This window comes from Somniosus microcephalus, unplaced genomic scaffold, assembly GCF_052327205.1.
Source record: "Somniosus microcephalus isolate GS21.2 unplaced genomic scaffold, FLI_Smic_1.0 unresolved_chr2, whole genome shotgun sequence".
In the NCBI taxonomy this organism is placed as follows: Eukaryota; Metazoa; Chordata; class Chondrichthyes; order Squaliformes; family Somniosidae; genus Somniosus; species Somniosus microcephalus.
The window spans coordinates 81,358,239-81,373,975 of record NW_028225180.1 but is presented as its reverse complement, the minus strand read 5'-3'; the positions used below and the strand labels follow the sequence as shown (position 1 = coordinate 81,373,975).

The window sequence follows — 15,737 nt, the reverse complement described above, 5'->3', positions numbered from 1 at the left end:
TGCTGTTAGGGAGGGAGTTCCAGGATTCTGACCCAGCGACGATGAAGGAACGGCCAATATATTTCCAAGTGGGGATGGTGTGTGACTTGGAGGTGGTGGTGTTCCCATGCGCCTGCTGCCCTTGTCCTTCTAGGTGGAAGAGGTCGCGGGTTTGGGAGGTGCTGCCGAAGAAGCCTTGGCGAGTTGCTGCAGTGCATCTTGTAGATGGTACACACTGCAGCCACGGTGCGCCGGTGGTGGAGGGAGTGAATGTTCAAGGTGGTGGATGGGGTGCCGATCAAGCGGGCTGCTTTGTCCTGCTTCTGCTGTTCACAAAGGTACGAACAGCGACAGACAGGAAAAGACCCTCTGGTCCATCCAGCCAGCCCCACATATCTGCGATGCCTTGTGCGTCACAATATATCGAATCTCCACCCCACCCGAAACCATGGGATCTCCTGGGAGAGGCCAAAAACCAGATTGAAAAACTTCCAATTTGGGGGGGATTAAAAACCTGGGAAATTCCTCTCCCACCCCCTTAGGTGATCGAAACGAGTCCAGGAGATAATCACCTATTGCCTCTGTCTGAATTATTATGTTTGCCTTCCTGTGTTAAAGTAACTCCGATTCTGAAGGCACCGTCGTACATGCAGCCTTACTTTAATAGCCTAGTGTGTGTCAGGAGGACAGTGTGTCTGGTGGGGACGTGGGATGGTCACAGAGTCACAGAAACGCCACAGTGCAGATAGAGGCCATTTCGGCCCATCGAGCCTGCACCGACACATATCCCACCCGATCCCCGTAACCCCTACACCAACACATATCCCACCCTATCCCCGTAACCCCACGTATTTAATCCCCCTAACACTAAGGGTCAATTTATGATAGCCAATCAACCTAACCCGCACATCTGTGGACTGTGGGAGGAAACCGGAGCACCCGGAGGAAACCCACGCAAACACGGGGAGAATGTGCAAACTCCACACAGACAGGCGCCCGAGGCCGGATTCGAACCCGGGTCCCTGGCGCTGTGAGGCAACAGTGCTAACCACTATGCCACCATGCTGCCCTCGGTCAGTGGCTGTGTTGTCACAGTCTTCTCATGGGTATAGCCATTCCATCGAAATTACAGCACATAAAACAGGCCATTCAGCCCAACTGGTCTGTGCCGGTGTTTCTGCTCCACTCGAGCCTCCTCCCACCCCTCTTCATCTCACCCCATCAGCATATCCGTCTATTCCTTTCTCCTTCACATACTTATGAGCTTTCCCTTAAATGCATCCGTGCAGTGGAGCCTTTTTCAGCCGTGGCTCAGTGGGTCACATCCTCGCCTCTGAGTCAGAGGTTGTGGGTTTGAGTCCCACTCCAGGTACTGGAGCACAAAAATCTAGGCTGGCACTCCCAGTGCAGTACTGTCGGAGGGGCAGTACTGAGGGAGCGCCGCACTGTCGGAGGGGCGGTACTGAGGGAGCGCCTCACTGTCGGAGGGGCGGTACTGAGGGAGCGCCGCACTGTCGGAGGGGCGGTACTGAGGGAGCGCCGCACTGTCGGAGGGGCAGTACTGAGGGAGCGCCGCAGTGTCGGAGGGGCAGTACTGAGGGAGCGCCGCACTGTTGGAGGGGCGGTACTGAGGGAGCGCCGCACTGTTGGAGGTGCCGTCTTTCGGATGAGACATTAAGCCGTGGTCCCCTCTGCTCTCTCAGGTGGATGTAAAAGGTACCACGGCCACTATTGGAAGAAGAGCAGGGGGAGTTCTCCCTGGTGTCCTGGGGCCAATATTTATCCCTCAACCAACATCTCTAAAAACAGATGATCTGGTCATTATCACATTGCTGTTTGTGGGAGCTTGCTGTGCGCAAATTGGCTGCCGTGTTTCCTACATTACAACAGTGACCACACTTCAAAAAGTACTTCATTGGCTGTAAAGCGCTTTGGGACGTCCTGAGGTGGTGAAAGGCTCTGGAGAAATGCAAGTTCGTTCGTTCTTTCTTTTATTGACTGCGCCTGACCTTAGAACGAGTATTTCAAAATCTAAGTTTTATCTGCACTTTTCGCTCCGCCCAAGCTGCTAACCGTGAAAGCTGATTGTGTCTCTGATTATGTCACAGAGATGTGAGTTTAGATTAATACCCATGCACATTGTTAAATACACTTGATTGGATCATTAACTGGACCCAGTTCGAGGCACGGGGAAATTGGTCCCAGCTCCTGCACCTGAATAAATTACGCATGTGGCAGATGCTGAATAACAATCGTTTGCTCAATGGCCTGTGTATGCATGAGTGCCTTGAGAAATGTGAAGATATCCCGGAGTGATTGCGAGTCAGCCGTTTCATCTGTGGGTTCAGAGGGAGGTTAGGAGCTGCCGATGCTTCATTCCATCGGATATACGGCACGGGAACAGGCCATTCGGCCCAACCAGTCCGTGCCGGCGTTTATGCTCCACTCGAGCCTCCTCCCGTCTTTCCTCATCTCAATCTATCAGCGTAACCCTCTATTCCCTTCTCCCTCATACGCTTGTCCAGCCTCCCCTTAAATCCATCGATACTATTCGCCTCAACCACTCCCTGTGGTAGCGAGTTCCACATTCTCACCACTCTCTGGGTAAAGAAGTTTCTCCTGAATTCCCTATTGGATTTCTTGGTGATTATCTTATATTGATGGCCTCTAGTTATGCTCTTCCCCACAAGTGGAAACATTCTCTCTGTATCCACTCTATCAAAACCTTTCATAATTTTAAAGACCTCTATTAGGTCACCCCTCAGCCTTCTTTTTTCAAGAGAAGAGACCCAGCCTGTTCATCCTTTCCTGATATGTATACCCTCGCATTTCTGGTATCATCCTTGTAAATCTTCTCTGCACCCTCTCCAGTGCCTCGATATCCTTTTTATAATATGGCGACCAGAACTGTACGCAGTACTCCAAGTGTGGTCTAACCAAGGTTCGATACAGGTTTAGCATAACTTCACTACTTTTCAATTCTATCCCTCTAGAAATAAACCCTAGTGCTTGGTTTGCTTTTTTTATGGCCTTGCTAACCTGTGGTGCAACTTTTAGTGATTTGTGTATTTGTACTCCGAGATCCCTTTGTTCCTCTACCCCACCCAGACTCGCACCCTCCAAGTGATAAGTGACCTCCCTATTCTTCCTACCAGAATGTAATACCTCACATTTACCTGTGTTGAATTGAATTTGCCAATTATATGCCCATTCTGCAAGTTTATTAATGTCCTCCTGTAATTTGTTGCAGTCCTCCTCAGTATTGACTATCCCCCCCAATTTGGTGTCATCCGCAAATTTAGAAATTGTGTTTTTGATTCCAAAGTCTAAATCGTTAATGTAAATTGTGACCGGCAGTGGTCCCAGTGCTGATCCTTGTGGAACACCACTACCCACTTTCTGCCACTGTGAATAGCTGCCCTTTACCCCCACTCTCTGCTTTCTGTCCTGAAACCAGCCAGCAATCCATTCTGCTACTTGTCCCCTGACTCCGCATTCTCTGACCTTGTTCATCAGTCTATTATGGGGTACCTTATCAAAGGCCTTTTGAAAATCCAGATACATTACATCTACCGCATTACCCTTGTCTACTCTCTCTGTTACCTCTTCAAAAAATTCAATGAGGTTGGTGAAGTAAGACTTTCCCTTTTGAAATCCATGCTGACTATTCATTATTATATTTTTGGTTTCTAGATGTTCTTCTATTTTCTCCTTTAGTAGGGATCCCATTATTTTTCCTACCACCAATGTTAAGCTGCCTGGTCTATAATTCTCTGGACATGTTCTATCCCCCTTCTTAAATATTGGTATTAGGTTAGCTATCCGCCAGTCCTCTGGCACTACACCTCTTTCTAATGAATTATTAAATATGCATAGTAACGCCTCCGCTATCTCTTCCCTAGATTCTTTTAAAATGTGTGGATGCAATCCATCCGGACCAGGGGTTTTATCCTCTTTGAGTTTGATTAGTTTATTTAATATATCCCATTTTTTATTTTAAATGCACTTATCTCATTACTAATCTCACCATCCAATGTCATGTCCACCTGTTCTATCTCCCTGGTAAATACTGAAGCAAAATAATTAGTTAATATTTCAGCCATCTCTCTACCATTACCTGTGGTATTATCCTGTCTATCCCTTAATGGCCCTATTCCCATCCCAACCTTCCTTTTTTTACTATTTACTATTTTGTTTTATGTCCCTTGATAATTTAATTTCATAGTTCCTCTTTGTCTCCCTATTGACTTCTCTCCTAATCTTTTCGTATTCTCTGTTATCATGCACTCTCCTGCTGTCTGTGTACTTAATGTACGCCTCTTTCCTTACCCTCAATTGTTCCCTTATGGCTTTATTCATCCATGGAGTCTCATTATTGTTTAGTTTGTTCTTTCCTTTTAGCAGAATATATTTTTCCTGCACTCTATTGAACACCGTTTTAAATGTTTCCCATTGCTGTACACACTGCAGCCACGGTGCACCGGTGGTGGAGGGAGTGAATGTTTAAGGTGGTGGGTGGGGTGCCGATCAAGCGGGGCTGCTTTGTCCTGGATGGTGTCGAGCTTCTTGAGTGTTGTTGGGAGCTGCACTCATCCAGGCAAGTGGAGAGTATTCCATCACACTCCTGACTTGTGCCTTGTAGATGGTGGAAAGGCTTTGGGGAGTCGGGAGGTGAGACACTCGCCCCAGAATACCCAGCCTCTGACCTGCTCTTGTTGCCACAGTATTTCTGTGGCTGGCCCAGTTAAGTTTCTGGTCAATGGTGACCCCCCAGGATGTTGATGGTGGGAGATTCGGCGATGGTAATGCCGTTGAATGTCAAGGGGCGGTGGATTTATTCGTGACTATCTTATACTTATGACCCCTAGTTCTGGTCTCCCCAATAAGTGGAAACCTCTTCTCCACATCTACCCTAGCTCAGTATTGATGTTTTGCTAGATGATGTTACTGATACAAGGAGGACACTAACCATTCTTTTGGAGGGCGGGGTGGGGGGGTTAAGTAGATTGTCATCAGTGCCCGAACTTATTCTCCACTTTCACAACCCAAACCCAACGTTGGATTCTCAGACCTCGTAGTCTCAGAGCATTGGTAGGAGCAGCATTGACCCCCTCGCTGCAGAGTGTACTGTGATGGACCAGAACCTCAAACCCAGCACCAAGCTCATGGTCTGCAGAGCAGCAGTGATACCCGCCCTGCTGTATGCCTCAGAGACATGGACCATGTACAGCAGGCACCTCAAAGCACTGGAGAGGTACCACCAACGCTGCCTCCGCAAGATCCTGCAACTCCATTGGCAGGATAGGCGCACCAATGTCAGTGTTCTTGCTCAGGTCAACATCCCCAGCTCGATCCGCTCCGATGGACGGGCCACATCGTCCGCATGCCCGATATGAGACTCCCAAAACAAGCGCTCTACTCAGAGCTCCGACACGGCAAGAGAGCCCCAGGTGGGCAGAGGAAACGCTTCAAGGACACCCTCAAAGTCTCCTTGAAAAAGTGCAACATCCCCACCGACACCTGGTAATCCCTGGCCCAAGACCGCACAAAGTGGAGGAGAAGCACCCGGGAAGGCGCCGAACACCTCAAGTCTCTTCGCCGGGAGCAAGTGGAAGCCAAGCGCAAACAGCGCAAGGAGCGCATGTCGACCCAAGCACCCCGCCCACCCGCCCCTTCAACCACCGTCTGCCCCACCTGTGACAGAGACTGTAGGTCCCGCATTGGACTCATCAGTCACCTGAGAACTCATTATTAATGTGGAAGCAAGTGATCCTCGGTTCCGAGGGACTGCCTGAGAAGAAGAAGGCTGTGATGGAACATTCATTCCAGTTATAACAGAATGAGTTGGCTCCCTGTGTAGTTTACTCACCTTCCCGAGGGGCTCCTCTGAGAGTTTGCGAGCTACAAATCAGCACTTGCATTTCAGGAAACTTTGGCAGCTGGCGCGTTCAAATGGGAAAGAAATGCTCCCATTGTTTTGACATGTTAAGTGTCGAACATAATGTTTATACACTGTGCTGAAGTGACTGGTAGATACTTTTGATCTAAATTTATGTCCGTCATTGTGTGAGGGCCCCTGCTGCGTAGCAAAGGGAGTTTTAATCTGTGGACAGGGTGGGTATCTGCAGTTTTCTGCCATCTTGTGCTATATTTTTTGACGTTAAACTCTTCGAATTTAAAATTCTCATCCTCGTGTTCAAATCCCTCCATGGCCCTCACCCCCGTCTCCCTATCTCTGCAACCTCCTCCAGCCCCCACAACCCTCCGAGATCTCTGCGCTCCTCCAATTCTGGCCTCTTGAGCATCCCCCGATTTAACTCACCCCACCATTGGCGGCTGTGCCTTCAGCCGCCTGGGCCCTGAGCTCTGGAATTCCCTCCCTAAACCTCTCCGCCTCTCTCTCCTCCTTTAAGACGCTCCTTAAAACCTGCCTCTCTAACCAAGCTTTTGGTCACCTGTCCTAATATCTCCTTATGTGACTGGGTATCCTAAGAGTATAAGAGTAAAGACGTCTTACTGCAATTATATAGGGCCCTGGTGAGACCACACCTGGAGTATTGTGGACAGTTTTGGTCTCCTTACCTAAGGAAGGATATACTTGCCATAGAGGGAGTGCAGCGAAGGTTCACCAGACTGGTTCCTGGGATGGGGGGATTGTCCTATGAGGAGAGATTGAGTAGACTAGGCCGATATTCTCTAGAGTTTAGAAGAATGAGAGTTGATCTCATTGAAACATACAAAATTCTTACAGGGCTTGACAGGGTAGATGCAGGGAGGATGTTTCCCCTGGCTGGGGAGTCTAGAACCAGGGGTCCAAGTCTCAGAATAAGGGGTCGGCCATTTAGGACTGAGATGAGGAGGAATTTCTTCACTCAGAGGGCGGTGAATCTTTGGAATTCTCTACCCCAGAGGGCTGTGGAGGCTCAGTCGTTGAGTATATTCAAGACAGAGAGCGATAGATTTTTGAATATTAAAGGAATCGAGGGATATGGAGATCGGGCAGGAAAGTGGAGTTGAGGTCGATGATCAGCCATGATCTTATTGAATGGCGGAACAGGCTCGAGGGGCCGAATGGCCGACTCCTGCTCCTATTTATGTTCTTATGTCAAAATTTGTCTCAGCACGTGCCCCTTCAGTCAATTCGGTGACTCTAAAAAGACGTTTATTGCCTGGGGCAGGGGTGTGGAATGCATTGCCTACATTATTTTTAAAAAGTGAAGAAAGATTCTCAGCGGAGGTGATGGGGGGTGGGGCGGGAGGGGCCTACATTTAGCCTGGGGGGAGGGTGGTGGCCACATTTAGCCTCCGCGTTCCCCTGCTGGAAGGGGCATGTGTGGACCTCTGGTGAGGACCGGAGCAGCCTCAGCCATGCTGCCTCGCCCCATGAGCGCACGCTCCGCCGTGGCTCGCCGTCTTTACTCACCTGTTAAAGAATAAATGGGCATCTGCGTGAGGGACCAGAGAGGCGATGGCTTCCATGGTCAGAAATCTGTGACCTTTGGTACCAGCCCAGAAGATGGAGATGGTCATTCCAGGTCCCAATGGGCCGCTGTTCCGTGGGACATAGGGGGTGGGCTGGCCTAGTCGTAGAATCATAGTCATAGAGTCATACAGCACAGAAAGAGGCCCTTCGGCCCATCGTGTCCGCGCCGGCCATCAAGCCCTGTCTATTCTAATCCCATTTTCCAGCACTTGGTCCGTAGCCTTGTATGCTGTGGCGTTTCAAGTGCTCATCTAAATGCTTCTTGAATGTTGTGAGGGTTCCTGCCTCTACCGCCCTTTCAGGCAGTGAGTTCCAGATTCCAACCACCCTCTGGGTGAAAAAGTTTTTCCTCAAATCCCCTCTAAACCTCCTGCCCCTTACCTTGAAACTATGCCCCCTGGTTATTGACCCCTCTACTAAGGGGAAAAGTTCCTTTCTATCTACCCTATCTATGCCCCTCATAATTTTGTACACCTCAATCAGGTCCCCCCTCAGCCTTCTCTGCTCTAAGGAAAACAACCCCAGCCTGTCCAGTCTTTCTTCATAGCTGAAGCGCTCCAGCCCAGGTAACATCCTGGTGAATCTCCTCTGCACCCTCTCCAATGCAATCACATCCTTCCTATAGTGTGGCGACCAGAACTGCACACAGTATTCCAGCTGTGGCCTCACCAGCGATTTGTACAGCTCCATCATAACCTCCCTGCTCTTATATTCTATGCCTCGGCTAATGAAGGCAAGTACCCCATATGCCTTCTTAACCACCTTAGTTAGAGCATGTCTAGTGATCATGGCGGGGCGGGGGGGGAATTTCCCAGAGTTTTTCCCCGAGCCTGGCGACAATTTTGTGGCCTCGCCCAGCATTCCTAGCGGTCGGGCATAGCGGCACACCAGGTTGTCCGAATAGATGGGCCCGAAATAACAACAGAAAATGCTGGAAAAACTCAGCAGGCCAGGCAACATCCGTGGAGTGAAAATAGAGTCAACGTTTCAGGTCGAAACTCTTTGTCAAGACTGAAAAAGCACAGGAAATGAAACAGATTAAAAGGCCAGTTTGGAGGCTGGGAGAGAACAAAAGAGAAGTGAAGAGACATTAAGAGGTATTCAAAACGAGACGAGATGGTGACAGGACTAGTGGAGACAAAAGATGGCTGTAGGTGAGGTGTGAACTGCGCTGGCAGAATGGGAGACAGCTGCCATGTGGGAGAGAGAAAAGGGGGAAGGCCAAAACAAAGGTGTGGATAAAAAATATAAGTAAAAATGTAATAGGGGCCGAGGTTATGATCTGAAATTGTTGAACTCGATATTGAGTCCGGAAGGCTGTAAAGTGCCTAATCGGAAGATGAGGTGCTGTTCCTCGAGCTTACGCTGAGCTTCCGTGGAACAATGCAAGAGGCCGAGGACGGTGAGGTCTGAGTGGGAATGGAACGGAGAATTAAAGTGACAGGCGACCGGAAGCTCGGGGTCACCCTTACGGATTGAACGGAGGTGTTCCGCAAAGCGGTCGCCCAATCTGCGTTTGGTCTCCCCAATGTAGAGGAGACCACATCGTGAGCAGCGAATACAGTCTACTAGATTGCAAGAAGTACATTCGATGGGCCCGATTGGCTTTTCTCTCCTTTTGTTGCGCGACGGCGACCAAGCGGCTCGCCGTGCGCGGAAACACAGGGCCGAGCCGTTGCCGCGCTCCAGGAGCGCCAGGTCGCAGAGAAGGGATGGATCCTGTCGTTTTTCTCCGAAATAGCTGGAGGGGGATTTACGGCACATGTCAGGGTGTGTTGTGGGTCATTGAGGGTCACTGCTCCTTTCTGGAGGACAGTACACTCATTTGGCTCAATCTCGTTGGTATTCGAGCTGAATTGGAGACTGTATTTAACTGGCCGGCACAGGCACAATGGGCTGGATTTTCATTGAGGAGGCGGGTAGGAGGCGGGCCTACAACATTTGGGGTTGTAGTCCCGCCTCCATCGAGTTCTAGCCAACCCACGCAATTAAGGGCCACCTGGCAACAGGTGACGTCACAGATTGAAATTTCATCTGTCAAGACCTTTTGACAGATGAAATATCAGCGTTTCACAGCTGTTTGAAGCTGTCAAACACTGACAATCTGTACTCCAGGTTAATTCCTTCCTCTCAGGATGATTTGGAGATCTCCCCGGAACAGAAAGCAGAGGCTGCAGATTATGACAGCTGGCGGCCATTCTGCTTTCTGTGCCGGTGAGATGAGGGACTCCCGAGACCTGAAGGAAGGAAGCCTGTAAAGGTAAGTAAAACTTCTTTAAACACTTTACACAGACCAAACACACTTACCTCTGCACATATGCACCCATCACTCACCTGAACACCGGACATCTCGACCTCTCCAAGCCCTTCATCCCGACGGCCCGCCTCGCTAACTTGGCGTGGTTTGGAGCCGTCGGGAATCCCACAGTTCAACAATGAAAATAGGGATTAGGCTAAAAACTGCCTGTTAACTACCTGTTAACAGGCAGTTATTTGGCCCTAATCCCGTTCCCGCCTCGGGGAGGCGGGTCCCAGTGCGGGGCGGGTACCCGCCTCCTTTGAAACTGGCATGGAGGTGGGGTGGGATGGGGTCGGGACCCCCGATTTTGGGATTTTAAACCCCCCACACGCCTCCAATCCCGCCTCCACGGCCCAGTGAAAATCCAGCCCGATGTCTCATTCTATCCACTTGCTTGAGCCACTGACCTGCTGCTCTGCATTTGAAGTGTAGCCGTGTTGATTAATTGTGCCAAAATATCTCACCCTGCAGCTCCATCCGGACATCGACCTGTCCAACCCTGACCTCCACGCCCAGTTTGTGAGGCTGAACGAAGCCTACAGCGTGCTCAGCAAGCCCAACAGTCGGACAGAGTACGACACGAGGCTGAGGCGGCAGCGGCACAGCCAGTCGTTCAAAGCCCAGGCAGGCGGTGGCACCCAGGACGACCCTTTCTTCCACTCGCATGCGGACTCAACGTCAGGCTACGGGTAAGATGCGTCACGTTCTCGGGTCAACATTCTTCGTGCCGGACAGGGGTGGGGTAGGGCAGATGAAAGGAGAACTCTCCTGCTTTTCTTCAAAAGAGTGGCCCTGGGATCTTTTACGCCCACTTGAGAGCAGACGGGGCCTCGGTTTAATGTCTCATCCGAAAGACGGCCCCTCCGATAGTGCGGCGCTCCCTCAGTACCGCCCCTCCGACAGTGCGGCGCTCCCTTAGTACTGCCCCTCCGACAGTGCGGCGCTCCCTTAGTACTGCCCCTCTGACAGTACCGCCCCTCCGACAGTGCGGCGCTCCCTTAGTACTGCCCCTCCGACAGTGCGGCGCTCCCTCAGTACTGCCCCTCCGACAGTGCGGCGCTCCCTCAGTACCGCCCCTCCGACAGTGCGGCGCTCCCTTAGTACTGCCCCTCCGACAGTGCGGCGCTCCCTTAGTACTGCCCCTCTGACAGTACCGCCCCTCTGACAGTGCGGCGCGCTCCCTTAGTACTGCCCCTCCGACAGTGCGGCGCTCCCTCAGTACTGCTCCTCCCACAGTGCGGCGCTCCCTCAGTACTGCCCCTCCGACAGTGCGGCGCTCCCTCAGTACTGCCCCTCCGACAGTGCGGCGCTCCCTCAGTACTGCCCCTCCGACAGTGCGGCGCTCCCTCAGTACTGCCCCTCCGACAGTGCGGCGCTCCCTCAGTACTGCCCCTCCGACAGTGCGGCGCTCCCTCAGTACTGCCCCTCCGACAGTGCGGCGCTCCCTTAGTACTGCCCCTCTGACAGTACCGCCCCTCTGACAGTGCGGCGCGCTCCCTTAGTACTGCCCCTCCGACAGTGCGGCGCTCCCTCAGTACTGTAGCAAAATACTGCAGATGTTGGAAATCCGAAATAACAACAGAAAATGCTGGAAAAACTCAGCAAGTCAGGCAACATCCGTGGAGAGAAATTTGAGTTGACGTTTCGGGTTTGACCCTTCTTCAAAACTGGAGAGAAAAGGAACTAGATCGAAGGCAGGGCTGCGATCGGACAAAAGAATAAAAGAACCAAAAGAAGTAAAAGAGATTAGAAGCTAGACGAGATGGTAATAGGCTGTGATTAGGTGTAAAGTGTACTGGCAGGGCAAAAGATAGCTGCCAGGTGTGAGAGAGAAACAAAAGGAAAGGGGGGGGGGAAGGAAAGGAGTGGAAAAATATAAGTGAAAATGAAATAGGGGCCGAGGTTATGATCTGAAATTGTTGAACTCAATATTGAGACCGGAAGGCTGCAGAGTGCCTAATCGGAAGATGAGGTGCTGTTCCTCGAGTTTACGTTGAGCTTCCGTGGAACAGTACAAGAGGCCAAGGACGGTGAGGTCCGAGTGGGAATGGAGCGGTGAATTGAAATGACAGGCGACCGGAAGCTCGGGGTCACCCTTACGGACTGAACGGAGGTGTTCCGCAAAGCGGTCACCCAATCTGCGTTTGGTCTCCCCAATGTAGAGGAGACCGCATTGTGAGCAGCGAATACAGTATACTAGATTGCGAGAAGTACAAGTAAATCGCTGTTTCACCTGGAAGGGGTGTTTGGGGCCCTGGACAGTGGGGAGGGGGGAGGTATAGGGGCAGGTGTTACATCTCCTCCGCTTGCACGGGAAGGTGCCAGGCGAAGGGGAAGGGCTGTTTGGGGTGATAGAGGAGTGGACTAGGGTGTCTCGGAGAGAGCGGTCCCTGCGGAATGCTGAAAGGGGAGGGGAGGGGAAGATACGTTTGGTGGTGGGATCACTTTGGAGGTAGCGGAAATGCCGGAGGATGATCCGTTGAATGTGGAGGCTGGTGGGGTGAAAGGTGAGGACAAGGGGAACCCTATCGTGGTTCCGGGAGGGAGGGGCAGGGGTGAGGGCAGAGGTGCGGGAGATAGAACTGACACGGTCGAGGGCGGTGTCAACCACGGTAGAGGGGAATCCTCGGTTGCGGAAAAAGGAAGACATGTCTGAAGCACTGGTGTGGAAGGTGGCATCGTCGGAGCAGATACGGCGGAGGCGGAGAAACTGGGAGAATGGAATAGAGTCCTTACAGGAAGCGGGGTGGGAGGAAGTGTAGTCCAGGTAGCTGTGGGAGTCAGTGGGCTTGTAGTAAATATTGGTCGATAACCTATCCCCAGAGATGGAGACGGAGAAGTCGAGGAAGGGAAGGGAAGAGTCAGAGATGGACCATGTGAAGGTGAGGGAAGGGTGGAAATTGGAGGCAAAGTGAATGAAATTGTCAAGTTCGGGGCGAGAGCAGGAAACGGCACCGATACAGTCATCAATGTATCGGAAAAAGAGGTGAGGGAGGGGACCCGAGTAGGACTGGAACAAAGATTGTTCCACATAGCCCACGAAAAGGCAGGCATAGCTAGGACCCATGCGGGTACCCATGGCAACACCTTTGATTTGGAGGAAATGAGTGGAGTTAAAGGAGAAGTTGTTCAATGTGAGAACAAGTTCAGCCAAGCGGAGGAGGGTGGTGGTGGATGGGGACTGGACGAGCCTCTGTTCAAGGAAGAAGCGGAGTGCCCTCAGGCCATCCGGGTGGGGGATGGAGGTGTAGAGGGATTGTACGTCCATGGTGAAAAGGAAGCGGTTGGGGCCAGGAAACTGGAAACTGTTAAAGTGGCGGAGGGCGTCCGAAGAGTCGCGGATGTAGGTGGGAAGAGACTGGACAAGGGGAGAAAAGATAGAGTCAAGATAGGAAGAGATAAGTTCCGTGGGGCAAGAACAGGCTGAAACGATGGGTCTACCAGGGCAGTCCTGTTTGTGGATCTTGGGAAGGAGGTAGAAGCGGGCTGTGCGGGGTTGGGGAACTATGAGGTTGGTGGCAGCGGGGGGAAGATCTCCAGAGGAGATGAGGTCAGTGACAGTCTTGGAAACGGTGGTTTGATGTTCGGTAGTGGGGTCATGGTCCAGGTGGAGGTAGGAGCAGGTGTCGGAGAGTTGGCGTTCAGCTTCCGCTAGGTAGAGGTCAGTACGCCAAACAACAACAGCACCACCCTTGTCAGCGGGTTTAATGACAATGTCAGGGTTGGATCTAAGAGAATGGAGTGCTGCAAGTTCAGAGGGAGGTAGGTTGGAGTGAGTGAGGGGAGCAGAGAAATGGAGACGGCCGATGTCACGGCGGCAGTTAGCGATGAAAAGATCTAGAGAGGGTAAGAGGCCAGGGGGAGGGGTCCAGGTAGAATGGGAATTCTGCAAGCGGGAGAAAGGGTCAGTTGTGCGGGGGGAGGACTCCTGGCCAAAGAAGTGGGCACGGAGACGAAGGCGGCGGAAAAAGAGCTCAGCATCGTGCCGAGCTCGAAATTCATTGAGGTGGGGGCGTAAGGGGATGAAGCTCAGGCCTTTGCTGAGGACTGATCGTTCAGGGTCAGAGAGTGGAAGGTCAGAGGGGATAGTGAACACACGGCAGGGGGTGAGATTGGGAGAAGGGGGGTCAGAGGAAAGTGAAGGGGAAGAAGGTTCCGGAGGGGCGTTGGTGTCCAAGAGTTGATGAAGCTTGCGATCCTTGACATCGGAAAGGAAGAAGAAAAGTTTTTTGTTGAAGCGTCGGATGAGTCGAAGGATGAAATGGAACTGAGGACCCGGACAGCTTTGAGATAGAGTGCGCCGGTGTTGCTGAAGAGAGAAGTCGAGTGTGTTCATGTGGCGCCGCATGGCGTTGAGCGTGGATCTCAGGATGCGGCGAGAGCAGTAGTTCGAGGAACGATGAATATCTTGGAGATATTTGTAATCCTGGGTGGATCCGAAGCACGAAGGGTGGAAGTTTAGTTGGAATCCACGTGGAGTAAGTCGGAACCGGAGACAGTTGCTGAGGAAAATGATGTGGCTGTGAAACCGAGTCTTGGCAGATACCTGATCAAACACGAGAAGGGAAACTGAAAGTAATGAAGATGAACAAGGTTGAAGAGCCAAACGGAGATCCCGTCGCAGAGAAGAGCAGAACTTCTTCAAGGTAGGCATTCCTAGAAGAGGTGTGGCAGTGAACCAAACACTAGTACGATAGCAAAATACTGCAGATGTTGGAAATCCGAAATAACAACAGAAAATGCTGGAAAAACTCAGCAAGTCAGGCAACATCCGTGGAGAGAAATTTGAGTTGACGTTTCGGGTTTGACCCTTCTTCAAAACTGGAGAGAAAAGGAACTAGATCGAAGGCAGGGCTGCGATCGGACAAAAGAATAAAAGAACCAAAAGAAGTAAAAGAGATTAGAAGCTAGACGAGATGGTAATAGGCTGTGATTAGGTGTAAAGTGTACTGGCAGGGCAAAAGATAGCTGCCAGGTGTGAGAGAGAAACAAAAGGAAAGGGGGGGGGGAAGGAAAGGAGTGGAAAAATATAAGTGAAAATGAAATAGGGGCCGAGGTTATGATCTGAAATTGTTGAACTCAATATTGAGACCGGAAGGCTGCAGAGTGCCTAATCGGAAGATGAGGTGCTGTTCCTCGAGTTTACGTTGAGCTTCCGTGGAACAGTACAAGAGGCCAAGGACGGTGAGGTCCGAGTGGGAATGGAGCGGTGAATTGAAATGACAGGCGACCGGAAGCTCGGGGTCACCCTTACGGACTGAACGGAGGTGTTCCGCAAAGCGGTCACCCAATCTGCGTTTGGTCTCCCCAATGTAGAGGAGACCGCATTGTGAGCAGCGAATACAGTATACTAGATTGCGAGAAGTACAAGTAAATCGCTGTTTCACCTGGAAGGGGTGTTTGGGGCCCTGGACAGTGGGGAGGGGGGAGGTATAGGGGCAGGTGTTACATCTCCTCCGCTTGCACGGGAAGGTGCCAGGCGAAGGGGAAGGGCTGTTTGGGGTGATAGAGGAGTGGACTAGGGTGTCTCGGAGAGAGCGGTCCCTGCGGAATGCTGAAAGGGGAGGGGAGGGGAAGATACGTTTGGTGGTGGGATCACTTTGGAGGTAGCGGAAATGCCGGAGGATGATCCGTTGAATGTGGAGGCTGGTGGGGTGAAAGGTGAGGACAAGGGGAACCCTATCGTGGTTCCGGGAGGGAGGGGCAGGGGTGAGGGCAGAGGTGCGGGAGATAGAACTGACACGGTCGAGGGCGGTGTCAACCACGGTAGAGGGGAATCCTCGGTTGCGGAAAAAGGAAAAAGCTCCCTCAGTACTGCTCCTCCCACAGTGCGGCGCTCCCTCAGTACTGCCCCTCTGACAGTGCGGCGCTCCCTCAGTACTGCCCCTCCGACAGTGCGGCGCTCCCTCAGTACTGCCCCTCCGACAGTGCGGCGCTCCCTCAGTACTGCCCCTCCGACAGTGCGGCGCTCCCTCA

At 51.8% G+C, this 15,737-nt stretch overlaps 1 protein-coding gene across 2 annotated transcripts in view; it reads left to right on the top strand.

Moving 5' to 3' along the window:
- The window catches only part of dnajc4 (DnaJ (Hsp40) homolog, subfamily C, member 4), a 235,967-nt gene that overhangs the window by 110,452 nt on the left and 109,778 nt on the right, over positions 1-15,737 (top strand). For both annotated transcript variants that reach the window (XM_085976194.1, XM_085976195.1), the window contains exon 3: positions 10,233-10,450. In XM_085976194.1, the coding sequence (XP_085832320.1) occupies positions 10,233-10,450 (218 nt within the window). The remainder of the gene's footprint in view (positions 1-10,232; positions 10,451-15,737) is intronic.